The 18,287-nt window shown below is 35.8% G+C and overlaps 1 protein-coding gene across 2 annotated transcripts in view; it reads left to right on the top strand.

The window, feature by feature from the left end:
• Nucleotides 1-18,287, top strand: part of LOC125668853 (sushi, von Willebrand factor type A, EGF and pentraxin domain-containing protein 1-like) — a 337,072-nt gene that overhangs the window by 29,161 nt on the left and 289,624 nt on the right. For both annotated transcript variants that reach the window (XM_056161741.1, XM_056161742.1), the window contains exons 2-4: nt 2,094-2,163; nt 7,278-7,359; nt 7,528-7,619. In XM_056161741.1, coding sequence (XP_056017716.1) covers nt 2,094-2,163; nt 7,278-7,359; nt 7,528-7,619 — 244 coding nt within the window. The remainder of the gene's footprint in view (nt 1-2,093; nt 2,164-7,277; nt 7,360-7,527; nt 7,620-18,287) is intronic.

Below are 18,287 nucleotides of genomic sequence, written 5' to 3'. Positions count from 1 at the left end.
TTCATCCAGGAGGTCTGGGAGAAAGATTGGGAGTTAGGAATAATTTATACTTTTGAGTGTTGATTGATTTTTCAACATACGAATGGTGGGAAAAGTTGTTATAGACAGATTTAGGTGACTTGAGACAGACTGAGACAGAGTTTAGAATTTGTTGATTGTTTATTTGAGAGATTTAACCATTTTAATAAATTGTAAAATTGTATTTTGTCTGATTTCAAATACAGAGATTTACAAGGTTTTCTAGAATTGAGGGTTTTCCAACCAAATTGGAAATGCAGGATATTTTTTATTTAGATTTGTCATGTAATGGGTGACAACATGTTGTTCTTTATTCAAAGTCAATGTCCATGATTGGCATAGGCATGATGATGTCTGTTAAGTCTAGATCATAGTTAATGCACACCAGCTGTGCAGTGCAGTGAACAAAGATTCTGGAATTCACACAATTTCGGATGGACATTTAAAAATCTCAATTGTGCTGAAGTATACTTCTTGCAATCCTGATGTAAATAAACACCCTCTTTCCTTGAAATTTTCACCAAGGCTATAAATTCATCTTCCATCACTTTCCACCAATTCCATGTTGTTGTCATCTGCCTTATTAATCATTTTTCCTTACCTTCTTCCCATGAGAGTTCCACAAAGGGAGATAATTTTTTGATAAAATTTCCGAATTTCATACCCCAAATAAATGACTTTCTATTCATTTGCAACCAAATTCCCGTTTAGTAGTGATAATTTATGCATAATTCTGTGTTTTAAACCACGAAACTATTTATTTTAAGCGTTTCTTGGGGTTTTATGACTCACTAAAAATAGCATTTGATTTGAAAGTTACATAATCTTACTAGTTCAAACACTATACGACTTAAATCTGGAAAATGAATTTTAAAGTTATGTTCACCAATTCAAAGGTACCGTTCAAATAGACTATGCGGAACTGAAATTATATGTGATTATTCTGCTTTTGATATTCTAATGACTAGCTGAAAATACACCATTTTTGCGTGAATTTGATGTGTATATTGTGCTAAAAATAGAACGGCCCATTAGGTGTTAGTTCGGGAGGTACTCATCGATTTTGCCACAAAATATGATATAACTAGTAAAATACTTCTGAAATATCATAAAAAGGTCTGAAAATTTGACAACACCTTCCATAATATTTTTTTGGTTTTGCATGGTTCTATCGTAGACAGCCTCTTAAAAAGAGTAAGAATCGAATCAGAAGATACTGAGTGTTTAGGGAATTTTGTGACTTCCTTACAATGCAAGGTGAAGATAACGAACAGTGATCAATCTAGGTGTTGATAAGCTTGACAAATAGAGAAGAGAATTTCAGAGATTTCGTGTATTAATAAATTTAGTGTAACATAGAGAACGCGGGTAAATAATAGGAGATTTTAGTTGCAGGCAGTGGTGAGTGATAGAGTTGAGTAATCAAAAGTTGATGGTTCAAGGGAGATAACTCAATGTTGCAAAATCAGGGTGTTAAGGGTTAAGGGTGTTAAATTTTAAACCACTGTGCCACACAAGCCCTCTTTAGGCTCAGGTTGAGCCGTGTAACGCAAGCGTTACCACGAAAGATAAAACCACCCCCATAGACCGTTACACTATACTGCCTGCGGTGCAACCGGCTGAGCTATTCTGATCACAAGTCATACCCAAGTACCAGATTTTCAAAAACAATTCCCCATATTTTTTGTGGGTTTTTCGTGAATTTGAACCCCAAGGCAGGGGTATGGAGCGCCAAATTAACATAAACTCAAATCATTGAAGATTCAGTTGATGATAGCAATAATTGATCGAATTGGTGATATCTTCAATTAATTGAGTTTATGTTGATTTGGCGCTCCATACAGGGTGCCCCTAACATACTATTGTGAATTGGTTTTTAAAATTGTAACACATCAAAATAGCAACAAAACAAAAGAAAAACTATCTCAGGGGCCTGTCTGCCTTGAAGAAATCCATGTCTAAATCGGTGCTTGAATAGGGAAATGCTGTGTAAGCCAACTTTGAATGTTGATTTCAAAATTATATAGAGCATGAAGTAATCTTTCAATTAGTAATTTTCTTTTTTAATTTTACAGGTAGTAACGGATGAATGCGTCGGTCACAGTGATGGCGTTATGGGTGATATTCAGTTCAAGTGTCCTAGTGGTAGGTGGAACTATAGTTTTAACGTTTCTATGATGTTGATAATAGATCCAAGTACCCCATAGTAAGCTATATAGAATGGGAAAACGGTCAATTTAATTCATCTGAAATCGGTTAACACGATCATGTGTTATGACTAAAAGTAATCTGAATGCCTTTTAATTTAGTATTCAATCATCAAACTGTAACACTGTCACCCTGTGGTGTCTATAGGATTGTCTGACGATTAATGGAAACGGATCCACTGTGAATTATTCTTCTCCATCTGAGAACCTCTTCCAAGTCGACAGATCGCGAGTTACTCTCCGGGGTCTCTAAAGATCCGCTGTAAACTTGTTCTGATGCGGTTCTCTACAGATCCTATGTAATGCTGTAAATATGTCATACTAGTTCACTGCCTGAGGGCTTCTGCTCATTCTCTCATCATAGGGCGCGTTATGCGGGCTTCACTTACAACTCTCAAAGTAATGAAATACACTACCAGTAGAAGGCCTAAATCTTACAAAAAGCGTGAAACGATTACATGAATCGAGGGATGAAATAGACCGGGAATTCATACATTTCAGAGAAATTATTGCCACCAAAAAAAAAGGGGGGGGGGTGTTAGTAATATCCATACTTCAGGTGCCTGTGTCACAAACAAGACTCTTCCAGTTAACCATTATGGTATAGCGATTTCTTAGGAACTACAAAACCACGCGGCCATAGTGACGATTGTTGGGAAAGGTCTATACGCATTCTCTCATGGTCTATACGTAAATGATGTAAAGAGGCCTCGACAGAGACTTTGTTACACCTCTGTCAACACTTGGAATCACGTGACAATATAATTACATGATATAAACAATCATACTTGTTTCCTTTCCCTTTAAAAGTTCTGGCAACAGGTGATACATCAGGCTCTTTTTCATAGCCCACTGGCACCTTGATAAGTACATATTTACCATTTAGCTATTTGTCTCTTATTCTACAAGTTTAATGGTATTTTTTTTTTTACATCCTTTCTTACTTTTGATTTTATCTCCACCACGTGAATGCCCTGCATTCATACGCATATTACTAAGTAGTTCCAAATTTAAGATCAGAAAACAGCGATTTAAAACAATTTACGGTAAGCATCAATTTAATTGCACCACAAGCATTTCATGATATAACTAAATATTTAGTTCAAAACATGAATGTTGGATATTAAAAAACTTTTACAAGATTTCGGTAAAATGCCGTTGACAGAGGTGTAGTGCGAGTAGCGTACGGAACTCTGGGTAGAGTATGCTATTCGCTGTGATAATAGACTGTTCCGCTGCCATTGATTACGAGTGCGAACGCCTTGTCTAATTTCCTAGCGGCAACGTTTGGAATCAAGGGCAGGCTATCCAGTCTACTGTGATATATGACACCCCTACTAACGTTATTTAGATTTACACCACGTGGTTTTTTTTAACCCATTAAAAGGTTAGAGGTGAGGTCAAATTCCACTGTGAAGGAAACCGGAAATAAATCTGCCAAAGCTATAGTCATTTTCTACATAATATACATGTATCATCAATGCATTGCAATTACGTAGAAAATTTAAAAAAGTACTGTCATACGGCGATGATTGTGAAATAGTGAAAAGTTCAGGAAGTTAATGTCATTTAAAGATCTAGATTGTAGTTTACCTGATATTTAGTCTTACTGTCGTGTCATGAGGGGGGTGGGGGTGGGGGTGGTCTTGTTTTCTTCTGTCGGGGGGGGGGGGGGGGACGGTAATAATTCCATTGTTTATAACATATGCAAATAAAGAAATTGTGGTGACTGCTCTCTTCCATTTACATTATAGTGGTAGTTAGGGTAAAGACAGAACTGCAAACATATATGCATGTATTCATATGTCAACCCCCATCCTCCCCGAATTACCATATCGAAGGTAAGAAAAAAAATTGATCTTTGGTAGTACTTAGGAGAAAAATTCCCCCTCCCCGATTTAGGATTTTGAAGAGTGGGCAAGTCACAGGACAAAAGAATTTTTTTTTCTCTTGTCAAGGATTTTTAACAAATTAAATTATCTTCAGCATTGGTTACAACAAAAAGAGAGCGAATATTTAGCATTGAAAATAAAATTGGTGAAGAAAATGTGCGATTCCTCCCTTACAGTATAATTGCGACTCATATTAACTGCACAAAATACTATATCACATTATAAGTAAATAGTCCACGTCACAGAAAAAAAATGAAATTGATGTTATTGTTAGATACTATTACTACACTTCTATAGCATGCCATTTTTAGATTTATTCCTCTTTAAAGATATCTCATAAATTTTATAAGATATCTTATAAAACTTACAAGATACCTTCTAAAGTTTACTAAATATCTTAATTGTATCCTTTATAATTGAATATCTGATAAAAGATATATTTTATATTTTTTTCTTAACAATATATGGTATATATTTTTTTAAAAGATATCTTATATAAAACATATATCTAATGTCTTTTAAGATATCTCAAACTTAATCAGATATCTTATATATTTTATAAGACATCTCAAAAATGAATTTTTATAAGATATCTTGTAAACTTTATAATGTATCAAATGAATTTACTTTTATAAGATATCTCATAAAAGATATCAGATATCTTGCATGTATATTATAAGATAGATCATAAAGTTTATGAGATATTTTATTTAAAACTTGTTTATGAGATATCTTATAAGATATGCAAGATAACTTATAAAGCTTGTGAGAAATCTTATAAAACATTTAAGAAATCTTATGTTTTATAAGATATCATTAAAACAAATTTAAAATATCTTCCTATTTTTATAAGATATCTGTCAAACATATTATAAGATATCATTTGATATACAAGATATCTTACAAAGCTTAGGAGATATCTTTCATAATTTATAATATATATCTTAAATATTTTATAAACTGTAAATTATATGAGATATATATCTTATAAGATTTATTAGATATCTTATCAGAAATAGAAGATATTTCATAAATTATATACGAAATCCTTAAAGGATATAAATATAAATATGGCGTGCCATACACCTCACTTAGGAAGAAGGTAGATTAGCAGGATTTATACAAATTATATGAATATATACATATTTTCTATATATCTTAAGAAATATCTGTGTAAAGCCTAATATGCATTTTCATAAATTTAAAACTTAACATACCAATTTTACTCTTTATACTAAAGCAATTCATCAGCAAATGTGAATTATTACTACGGCTGTGCTCTGCAATGCATGCAAGTAGTTATAGTTATACAGTATTAAAGTTGGTTAAGAAGTACGGTGTACTATATACAAGTTACTGCTCATAAATGGAAATTGAATGATTGAAAATTTCTCACATTTATTGAAATATACATAGTTTTCTTATCTATATGTATGGGGCTCACGGTGGGTGTGACCGATCAACATGGGATGCTTACTCCTCCTAGGCACCTGATCCCACCTCTGGTGTGTCCAGCGGTCCGTGTTTGCCCAACTATCTATTTTGTATTGCTTGTAGGAGTTATGAGATTGATCACTGTTCGTTATCTTCACCTTGCATTCATATGTCGATTTGATATATCCCTGTGAGCTCGAAATAAAGGACACCACAGAGTCGTCCACTTCTGCTTCATACTTAGATATTTTATTGAAAGTAGACATTAACGGCAAACTAACAACTCAACTGTATGACAAACGGGATGATTTCAGCTTCTCCATCGTCAACTTCCCACATTTATGTAGCAATATTCCATTATCACTTGCATATGGTGTTTATATATCTCAACTGATTCGATATGCAAGAGCTTGTTCTGGGTATAGTCAGTTTTTAAATCGAGGTAAGCTACTGACAAACAAGTTGATGGTACAGGGATTTCAACAGTCCCGATTGAAGTCAGCATTTCGCAAATTCTATGGTCGTTATAACGATCTAATTCGTCAATACAACCTCGCATTGGGTCAAATGCTGTCTGACGTGTTTCATACCGATTGTTAAGCCGTTCTTGGCACACTGATTTTGACTGCGGATAATTCCGTTTACCTGATCAGGATATGGGGCTCACGGCGGGTGTGACCGGTCAACAGGGGATGCTTACTCCTCCTAGGCACCTGATCCCACCTCTGGTGTGTCCAGGGGTCCGTGTTTGCCCAACTATCTATTTTGTATTGCTTGTAGGAGTTATGAGATTGATCACTGTTCGTTATCTTCACCTTGCATTGATCAGAAAGTCAGACAATGTTACACCACTGTATCTGCATAAAAGTTTTTTTTTAGTCTTAAATATTAAAGAAATTAAAACTTTAGAGTGGAAAATCTTTACAATATGTCTATATATACATAAAATCAGATGCTGAAATTTTACAAAATTTAATTCAATATCAGTATATATACATACATTTTAAAGTTATAACAATGTCTTTAAAATTCTGGGAAGTTATTTTTATAACTTTACTCTGTGGCATGCACTTTAGAGCATCCCAGACACCATATTACAGGATTTGAAGGTAGATCCTTAATGTAAACTGATGAATTCATTTAGGAATGTGCACTGCACACCAGCTATTTCCTCAAAATGAATCTCTGAAAGAAAAAAAATTCACAATGATCAATACAACAAAACGAGAAAAGCAGAACCAATATCTTCCGATGTATTTCAACGACTTATAGATGCTAAACAGATGGGAAACGGTAAATTTTTTTTACTTTGAACAGTATAAAGTAACAAAGACGGAAACTGACGTTTCGTGTGTTTCAAAATATTACATCGTTTCATGAATGACCAGAAGTACTATAAGTGTAAGAAGTAATATTCACGCAAATGTGACACTCAAAAAAAAATAAAAAATAAAATAAATAAAAATCTATAGAATTGGCATGTTGACTTGTTTACAAATCTGACACGTGCTCAGTGCCTCTCTTTCGCTTTTTTCCGAACTGGTGGTCTACAAGATCAATGAACATCGGAGATTACGAACAGGAATTACTGACAGGATAACAACGATTTACGAATCGACATTTTCTACTGATTTGGCGGGTTTATTGCTTCAGATTCTCTCTCTCTCTCTCTCTCTCTCTCTCTCTCTCTCTCTCTCTCTCTCTCAGTATATATGTATACTTCCAGGTTGCGTATTCTATCAAGGTTACTGCTACAGGAAGATGACAGTCCCGATGACATGGGAGGACGCTATGACAACCTGTTTACGGTACTGAGTCACTGACATCTGTTTCGGAATCAAAATATACGTTATTATAATAAAATGTCACATTGTATTGTATAGGTACTCTTATGATCATAGTGTTGTTGAAATGATCTACTTGTTAGAAGTTGTCTTCTTAAATGTATCAAATATCAATTTTATGTTAATATGTAGATCAGGAATGTACTTCCCCTGGATAGAAGATGACATTGAAAACGAGTATGTCGCGACCAAAGTGATGTCAAATATCCCCCAGTATTGGATAGGTATGGATTAGTGTCAATTCCTTAGTTTGATTTGTTCATGCAAACCCATGCAGTACAGTACATGTAGTGAACAACGCATGCTCTTTTTCGAATAACAACACCAGTTTGTAAGCTACCCAAGGATAGGGGTTTGCTTGTATATTTCTGAATCCTCAGCAGATCCACTCATGTCAGGATAATTCCACAGATCATTTAAAGTCAATAAAGAATATAAATAAATCCTGCTTCTCTCCCATTCTGGTGAAGAATACTAGATAACAATGAAGTCTTAACCTCAAATTATTACAGAACATTAAGGAGGTATACTACACCAGAGAAATTTGATATGGATAAAAGGTGGAGGCTATGTACAGCAATATTTTGAAAATGAAAACATTCAAATTTACTTTATTTAGTCAAAAACATACAGTTTAAGTAGAAAGCAATCTGAAAAAAAAAAAAAAATTAAAAACCCCTGCTGGACTTGAACCCGCGATCTATAGTTCAGCTGTCAACGTGCTACATGTAACTTACTGAGCTACTCATCTTGGCGGTACTTTTTTAAATGAATAGACAAATATTGCTGATATTTATATTTTCATCCACTTTATAAAAGGGAGTCAGCCATTATGACGATGTTACGGAAGCCGATAGGTGCCACGGTATAGAATTAATATTTATTTAACTGGCGGCCGCCACTTGATTTATGTAGCGGCCGCCACTTAAGGGGATATGATTGTGACGTTTTTGAAGTCACTGCGCAACTCGAACTAACGTACGTAGGTCATGATTGTCGTGACATATATTGATTATGACTTTGACTAAAGTCATATTTTCGAAATACAAAAGCATAAATCATAACAGCTGAGGCCTTAATTTGATTGAATAATTTTGTATGAATGCCGTTATGACGTGTTTTTAGGAAATATGAGGTAACGACATAAGCGCGTGATTTTTGACGCCATGTTTACGTTGACAACAGACAGAGTTTGACAGATGTCACGGTATCGCATGTTATTATATATTTCTAGACCTGTGTATTCTTTTCAAAATAGACTCAAAATAGAAATGAAAGACGGAGTCGCAACACGTCGAACAGAATCTCTGCACAATTTTAAAAGCACACATACCCAAACTGAACGGCAGTAAACTTAGGGCTAAAAAAATTCTGCAAAACGTTTATCATGCTAGAGTAATGATAAATATTTTGTATTATATTCCGTGATTTCGTAAATAATAAAAATAATTGAAAAATATATTTACCCGAGGACTAAACATTTTGTCGGCACAAAGGTACATGTGGTACCGCTCACGTACATGTACCTCTACCGGTACATGTATATAATGTGTCTGCGTCTTGTGAATTATTTAATGCAATTCAGTGATTCATCTATGATACATGTAATCTCATGTACCATAATAAGTAGAGATATACAAAGCAGGCTACGAATTATTTAGCACTGATTTCTGCATATGCATGGCGGAATTTAATTACCGATGGATTTATTCATCAGAGAAAATGAAGTCCAAATGAGGTGTGCATGCATGCATTTTTTGCAAACATAATTGAAATGTACGTAAGTTTAATTGCTTATTTGAATCAAAATTATATAGTGTTAGACGTTTGGATTTGAAATTAGATCGGCCGATACGTGTTGAAACACCTAGATGTCATAAAACGGAGGAAATGCGGAATAGACATAATCGAAACTTACTTTATCATCCTGTTGCTGCTCTCATCAAATAATTATTGTATGCTTTAAATCTAACATAGTACAAGTATTTTACCCATCCCATCTAATTTTCATTTGCAGATCGGGGGGGGGGGGGGGGGGGGGGGGGGGGGCTTGACTTAAACGAGTGTTCTAGACTGCCTCTCCTCTACTTTGAAACGGGCATATTGTTTGTTACGCAAATTCCATATTCAAATAAACCCAATCCCACCCCCTCCCCAGATTGCGTTTAAAGGAAAGAAAACCAAACATTTGATTATAATTCTTGTATAAATTTTTAAAATAATAAAGTAGTCTGATCTCACTTCGATTATGTCCAGGGATCCGTGTTTGTCCAACTCTTTATTTTGTATTCCTTATAGGAGTTATGAGATTGATCACTGTTTGTTTTCTTCAACTTTCATTAATAGTTTTATGAAAATGTTTAGTGCGCCCAAATTGTTACACTCCCTCCTTTTTCGAAACATTAATAGGTTTCACCAGAATATCAGTTGAAACTTTAGAATAGTTAGAATCAATAGCAATCAAATAATTTACACATACATCTAAAACAATATTTGCAGTTTAGAAGGGTACATAATGTAGATCTGCGATACGTGCCCATCATCCGTTGATTCATGTCAATTCTATTGTATTTTTCACAGTTTACACTTTTACTATAATGAATTATGTGCACTGATTCAATTACAACTAATGGCACAAGACCATCTTAGATTATTAAATACGAAGGCGCAATTACCGGGTATCAATATCAGATGTCCGATTGCTACTTGTTTGAATTATATTTTCAAATCAAAATAAGGCTGTGTTCAAAACAATTCGAGCCAAACATTTGATTATTGTGGTTAACGATTCACTAAACTAAAGTATTAAAGTTTTAATGAGATCAGAACATTTAGGCTGGTCGGTGATATAATTTTAAGTGGTTTTTTTTTTTGGTTCGGTACCTTTATGCATTCCTTATATGAAATTTCAAATATTCTATATACATTCATACAGGATATGATTTTTTGGCGTTTATCTGAGCAATTAACGTCCAAAATGCAGCCAAAAAAAAAATGACAAAGGAAATTCAGACTGTTTTCTTTCCATATTAAATTCGTTATCGTTATCATACCAACTAAAATATCTTCAGAAATTAACCACTTTTAAGAACATAAGATTTAAACGTTGTGTTTGATGATTTAAAAAAAAATGTGTTTTAGAGAAAGAAAGAAAAAATCAGTCTGATTTATTTGTAGCAATTTTCAATGACTTCAGATGACCTTCAGTTCATCATATCTTTTTATCCAATTCATTGACATGCCAATATTTTTGGTTAGTCCTGTAGCTATAGATGCCATCTTTAAATCATAGTAAAATAATTAAAATCTAATTACGTTCAGTAAATGTTTTTGACCATTTCCCTAGAAAACTCTATCCTCAAAAAGATATTTTTTAGAGGCGCTGAGGAAATTCGGACTGAAGTTTGGGCAATTTGTTTTTGCGTTACGTGGAAAATATTTTCACATCATAGTGTCTGCACATAGACTGTTTGTATGATGGCCATTAAATATAGCCAGATTACAACCTGTTTGTTTGTTGTACATATTTTTGGATCTACAACTGCTAAATGTTGGCCTTTTGTGTTTTTTCAACATTGTTTGGTTCAGGGGTTGTTTCCATGGAAAGAACTCATTTACATATATAAAAATTGTCACTTTTCAAACAGGAGAAACCTCCTTTCTATGATAAAATGATTTTCAGAAAAATCTAATTACTTTCATCTCAGCATCATCCCCTTAATTTTACGGGTGGTCGCCACTTATTAGCAGGCGGCCGCCACTTAATTTATACACGGCGGCTGCCAATTGCAAAAACAATTTAATTCGTATTGCTGGGTGATTATTTTGGAAAGCTTTAGAATAGTACGCAAACACGCTGCATCGTTTTTCAAAGTGTAGTGGCAGTCGGAGGAGAAATTGTCTTCTACAATTGTTGAAAAGCAAAAAAGGAACCTAAAAATGTCTCTTTGCTCAAACTTCGTACTCCTAAATAGGAGGGAGGGGCTCCGTTCATTCTTCAGTTTATCAGTTCATTCATTATTACATTTTTACCATTCATTACTACCACCAAAAGAGTGGGGGTGGGGGCCAAATCCGCCAATTAATCTTATTTCCCATGTGAAAATAACTTAGTTTGCATACGAAAATAACAGAAATTGAACGTTGTCGAGAGAAAAAAAAAGAAAAGAAAAAAAAGGGGGAGGGTCGGTCCTGTGGTTCTACGTGCCTAATACGTTGGTATATTAAGTACACATGAAGATTTGCTCTTGCGCTAATCTGTCGACATTCGATATCGTATACATTTATTTAACAGCACAATCGAAAAACAATAATTCAATGCTCTAAATTGTATATCACATACATATTACTAAGCATTGGGGAGGGATTCCCTTTTCATTTTGAGAGATCCCGTGGGGTTCCGGGTTAGAATAGCTCCTCAGTACCCCCTTGCTTGTCGTAAGAGGCGACTAAATAGGGCGGTCCTTCCGACGAGACCGAAAAAACCAAGGCCCCGTGTCACAGCAGGTGTGGCACGATAAAGATCCCTCCTTGCTCAATGGCCATAAGCGCCGAACATAGGCCTAAATTTTGCAGCCCTTCACCGGCAGTGTTGACGTCTCCATATGATTGAAATATTCTCGAGAGGGACGTTTAACAATATTCAATCAATCAATCAATGAATCATTTTGAGAGAGAGAGAGAGATAGAGAAAGAGAGAGGAGTTGAATAACTGGCGACCGCCATATAAATCATTTAAATTGAGTGGCGCCCACCATATAAATTAAGTGGTGGCCACCAGTTAATTTATATGACGACCGTCACATAAATTAACTGGCGGCCGCCAGATAAATTAAGTGGCGGCCGATGTAGAATACGTCCTTAATTCATATGTCTAATTGATTCATATAGTAAATACTATCTCACTAATATCGTGAATGTTTGCGTCACCAAACCGGAAATGATGAGTAATACTGCACTAATAAAAAGATTATGGCAGCCAAAAACATTAAATGTAAACATCCACCAGATATTAAAATGTTTTACAGTGTGAACGTTGAGTCGAGTCATAACGCACTCGACATTTTTCCAGAAGGATTATGGGTAATCCCCATCATTTATTTATGCTGATGAAAAGCAAATCATGTGACTCACGTGTAATTGGAGCAAGCTTCTTGCACCGTTTCGCTCGCAAATAGCGAACGAAACGATCGAGTCAGCGAGCACTTGCTCTTACTGCGAATTCGGGACAACTGCACTAATTACCAGTACGTGCAAATTAGATGGAAATGGCACATGCTCTTCCTATATCATACCAGGTAGGCCTAGATCTTGGAGGAATTCCCACTAGCATATATAGCAAGTGTGAGGCATCGGCAGAACCTTGGAGAGCCTCTCAATGCAAGGTTCCACCATGCAGTCTGCCAACTCCTTATCAAAGTGGGAAGGATATAAAGCCACAGAAATGACAGGGGCATATACCTTCTGAACTAACAACATCCTAGCCTCATCCGGAGGTTCCACTCTGCCGAAGATCATCTGTATCTTCTCTTCCGCCATTGAGAGAATACCATGCTCCAGGTCCAATTTCACCGTATGTACTCTGACCTCACGGAAGTCTAATCTAAGCAACATGGGGTCTTTCAAGGGAGCCACATATAGGTCCACCTCATGGACATTCTCTCCCACTTGGATGGAGAATGGACCCGCAATGAATCCACTCAGTTGGGCACCTGTACCACCTTGCAACAGAGTGACTTCTCGCTTGACGAGGGGCTTGAATCCAAGTGAGTAGTACTGTTCCATCCCAAGCATGCTCACCTCCACCCCTGTATCCACCACGGCCTCCACAGTCAAGTCTTGAATCAACCGCTGCACTGTAAATCCTGCCGAGGGTATCCATCTCTGGAGTATCTTCCCTTGCTGGCCCACTCGTCTCTGGTTCCTTGGTTCCCCTTTTCCGCTCCCCAAGGTGATCAAACTCCAGCCAACCTCTGGGCTGCTGCCACGATCCATGTCCTCCCCAGTAAACAAAGTGGGTGAACACTCTGGCACCTTCAAACGCACATACCTGTGCTTCCTCTGGCGCCCTCGTTTCAAGCAAGAATATGTATATTCCCTGTTAAGGATTTCTGGCCTTCAAGTCGTATGACTATCTATCTGCACAAAATGTGCTGATAAGCAAAATCACAGTAGATTTGATAAAAGAAGGTACTGATTGCAATTAAATCCTCATAAAAAGTATAATACGATCACAATGATACAGGAGCACCATCGTCGGGAACCCACGGTTGATTACTCTTCGTTCCTCTCTCCATCACGCGTGGGTCCATTCATTCCAACTCGCTCGTTCTCATGAATAATTAATGAGGCAATTTGATTGGGCGCTCATCGTACACCCTGAGCGAATTTGTCCAATCAACAAGACGCTTTCAGCCCAATTTCGGTATACAGTTGTTGTGGTAAGTAAAATAATGCTACCGTTAAAAACAGAAGAGTTCCGTTACTATAACGATTACTTTGACTGGACGATATTTTAAAATGTTTGTTCATGAGAACGAGCGAGTAGGAATTAATGGACCCAGGGTGATATAGAGAGGAACGAAACGTAATCAACCGTGGGTTTCCGACGATACCGGAGCACGTGCCACATTGTACAGGGGACCTAATTGGCATTATGGTGGTCAGAACACGTTCCGAACCAGCAATTTAAAAAAAATTCACAATACTGCGTTTAAGATTGTACATAGCGGCTAGCATAGGGGCTAGTTATGGTGACTGATTTGTGGCTTTTTACAATTTATTGTCTTTTTGTTACGTCGAGGGAAAAAAATTACAAAACAATATTTGGCGATGTTTCGTACGAAATGACGACAAAATGATAATTAAATACTTTTCGCCTCAAAATAACTAAAAGACGACATATTGTAAAATGGCACAAATCAGCCACCATATCTAGAGCCCCTACGATCATGAACACAGCCCAGAGTACGCGAAATATGTCGGACCGTCGGACATTTCCGGTAAAAAATGGATCGGTCCGGTAAAAGTTTGTATAGTTCCTGACCAAATGCCCGGTATTGTGTTTTTGTTTTGTTTATAGTATTTCCGGTATTATACTACTTCAGATTTTCCAAATAAACGTGTACGCAAGGTAAATCAGGGTAAATATGTGAATTTCAGTCGATAAAAAATGTTCAGTCTTCGAAATAAAGCAGTAGGCCCGTCAATAACCGTGGTTAGTAAAATCGGGATCGGGCTACCAAGTATTGTAAGCCAGTAATATATTTCCGGCGGAGATTATGATCCCCTACTCGGCTACTGAAATAGAAAGAATGTGCGATTCCTGGTAGGAAATCCGTGAAACAACCCGTTCTTACAGAGAAAGTTGACGCTAAGAAGTGTGAGGAAACAAAGCGACAAAGAAAATGTTAGCGTGCTTGGCAGGAGAACTGGTCCTGATTTGAATACAATGGTCTCATATTTTTCATTTGGTGCAGAAAGGAAAACACTGCAAATTGTAAGTTCGTGTCTAGCTCTGATAATTATAGAATTAATTCTGTAAAAGAACACGAAAGTAGTAAATGGTGTAACCACTTTGCGCCAAAGTAATAAACAGCTGATAACTACAAGTGACCGCCTCAGACGCTCAGAATATGTGACTGAGCTAGTGAATATACCCTTGTTTTTACTTTTATTAGGATGAAAGTGATTATGAAGAACTAGAAGAATCAGAATTGGAGGATTCTGAAGATACTGATTGTGAAATGACAGAATTAGAAGTTGAAAGAAAGCTGTACTTATTTTATTATACTCGTTAAACATTTTTAAACTTGAAATTTCGAATCATGTTGAATCATTCCTACACAGCATTTGGGCTAGTAAAATCTTATTTGGGCTACCAAATTTTGTACTCTCACTTACCCTTTAAGCTTGTAGTCAGAAATGTTAAGCGCAAAGACTGAATTTTGCATATTAGAAAATTTGGTCTTGTAAAATTATTTTAGGTCTGGTAAAGGTAGATTGTTTACCAGACCGAATGTCTGGTAAAATTAAAAATCATTCGCGTACACTGGCAGCCCCGGTTGCCGCCAAAACCTAAGGCTCCACGTTGGGCGCCAATATCGTCTTTGTCCTATAGTGTGGGTTTCTTATGATAGAGGATCACCTCGTTTGTTCTCTGTAAGATCTGTACTCTACACCAAATACCGTCTTGTCTACGTTCACAACCGTGACTGATCAGGTGCGGGTATCCTTTACACAGGTCTTTGGAGAGAGTAGTATCGATATTCTAACACTTATGTTTTTAATCCAGGTACACTGGTGAAATAAACATGATTTGTAAAATGTGTGATGCCAAATAATGTGTATACAATAGGTCAACATTTTCATTACTGTACTGTAGTCGGGTCACTTGATTCTTAAGCTTAGTTCGATTCAGCCGGATTTTATGCTATAAACTCACTACTGGGCCGTGTGCACATACTGCGCTGGATCGACCTACGTTATGACGATTACCAGGCGAGGTTTTCCCAGAACTTAACGAAACGCTAATTTTAGGTATGCTCTCGAGCAATATTACTTGTTAATTTAACTGAATTTTTTTCCATCAGAGCTTGGGTGTTAATTAGTGCATACTTGGGTATTTGAAAAATACCGTCTATCATGCCGACTTTGGCCGTGCCCGTAGTGGGAGAAATGTAACGATTAGGGAACCACTTTTCTAAATCATTTTCATAGACTTATCAAGATTACATTTACACCGTTACGGCACAGATATCTGCAGTTTATGACCTACACAGCTATACATACGCATATATATTACTGTAAGAACAGTTTTCGTTCCACGTACTCTTGCAAAGTATATTGTAAGGAAATGGATTGCTAAATGTTGATGTACATATGAATTTTTTCTGCAATTGTTGGTAAAAGTTTTAAAAAATCATAAATATGATTTATGTTCAGATGTTTTTGTAATATATAATATGTTTTAAATTACTTAAAAGTTGGAGCAAAAATGAGTTCGGAATGATTGATTGCATGTTCAAACAAAGAAAAATTTTCAATTATTTTTAGACAACCATGACAACAGCCACATTAATTACTGTTTAACAGATAGTTTGAGAATTTTATCTATGACCTTACTGACCTTGACCTAGAACCTATAATAAGTTAGAACTAAAAATTAATTGTAATCACAAGTAATTGTAATCATGAATGTAATTGTTTGGGGTGCTTGTCATGGCCATTTATTCAATTGTATCAATTCCCAATATATGCGCCGATCTTGAAATCGATGTTACAGCAAATGCACCAACAAGTCCAAGCATAGAAATATGTAACACCTTGACCCAAGGATCGACCTGGAAAATAACAGTGCCCGATGAAGAATTGTTCTTTGCAAATTCTGTCATCGATAGTTCTTGAATTCATTTATTCAGTCAAACGATCGTGGCCCACTGATTTTCACGTGAGCGACTGTCCGTATATCGAGTGAAGTGAGAGGTTTGATTTTAATCAGACTGATGCAATTTACGAGTATGTGACACATGTACATTTTGTCCGTATAAATGAAGTATAAAACTCTTGAATCGAATTGAATTAGCTACTAAATCTCTTTTAAAAAGAAATAAATTTATTCATTGAATTTATCTTAGTACAATCACTTTTAAAAATAAACTCGGTGTTCCAGTAATCTACGGGACTAAACATTGTAATATACAGGGCAAGATCTTAAGTTTTCTCGCTACATTTGGGTCGCTATTTGTATGCACTGGTGGCTAAAAGATATAAGACTCGGGAAATTTGTCAACATCGAAATAAATGTTATCCATGGTAAATAAATTAGGCCCCTAAAACCCGAGCATTTAAAAATATCTACAACACTACTTTTACAACAAGTTGATCGGCGAAGGTCGCATATGACGTCACTGTACCACGTGACTACCTATTTAATTAACTAGGCTTTTTGAAATCGGGGCTTAGATTTAAGTCCGTATTGTGGCTAATTATCGCAATACTTCAGCGAACGAACTATTACAATTAATTTCTATAAGCATAAGGAAGACAAAATGCATATAATTCTGTATACTTTGAAAACACGAGATGTGTCCTTTAACGTGTGATGCCTGCGTGATTTCTCATTACACACACGTTGATATAATTAATAAATATATCCTCATTTGATTTATATGTATACATAAGAGCATAATTCTTAAAATAAAAAAATAAATAACAGGAAAAATTTATGTTACATATCTCGAAGTGTTCTGTTGATGATAACAAGGCAATGGTACTATCATATATTATACATTTAAACTCCGCCGCCATGAAACTTTTGATGCATACATTATCTATATTGAATATTTACCGTACAACTATGTTACACTCCATTCCTTCATATTCTCCCTTTAGCTAAAGTAATGATCTCGTAGATTATGTCTCGTAAGTAAATTTTCAGCTTCAGTTTGTTGGTGTTCCGGGATATTTACTGTGTATCTCTTACTGTTCATCATTTATCTCTCGGTTTTCATCAAGTTTTGATAGTGTTAGGAGGGAAATATATGTAGAATCAATAGCTTCGGTGAAATAAGTGTCCCGTATGATTACATTCTTAACTTTACAAATCAAAAACGTATATAATCTGTGTTTCTAGCTTTTTATTAGATTACCTAACAAAAAAACCCCCTGTATTCCACTTTCTGTTACACTTGGCGTTTACTTTAAAGACTGACAAATTTATTGTTACAGTACATTTTTATGATGATGGGGCGCAAAATCTACACGGACTTGTAAATTACATTGGTTGATGTGACAGTTATGAACCGTTGAATTATTTTTCAAAAAAACACCACACACAAACGTAAATATATAAGGGTGAATGTAGCCCTATCCGATTTTTTTATTCTGACGTT

The sequence above is a fragment of the Ostrea edulis genome, chromosome 4, assembly GCF_947568905.1.
Source record: "Ostrea edulis chromosome 4, xbOstEdul1.1, whole genome shotgun sequence".
NCBI classification, from domain to species: domain Eukaryota; kingdom Metazoa; phylum Mollusca; class Bivalvia; order Ostreida; family Ostreidae; genus Ostrea; species Ostrea edulis.
This window is presented reverse-complemented; position numbering and strand designations above follow the sequence as displayed.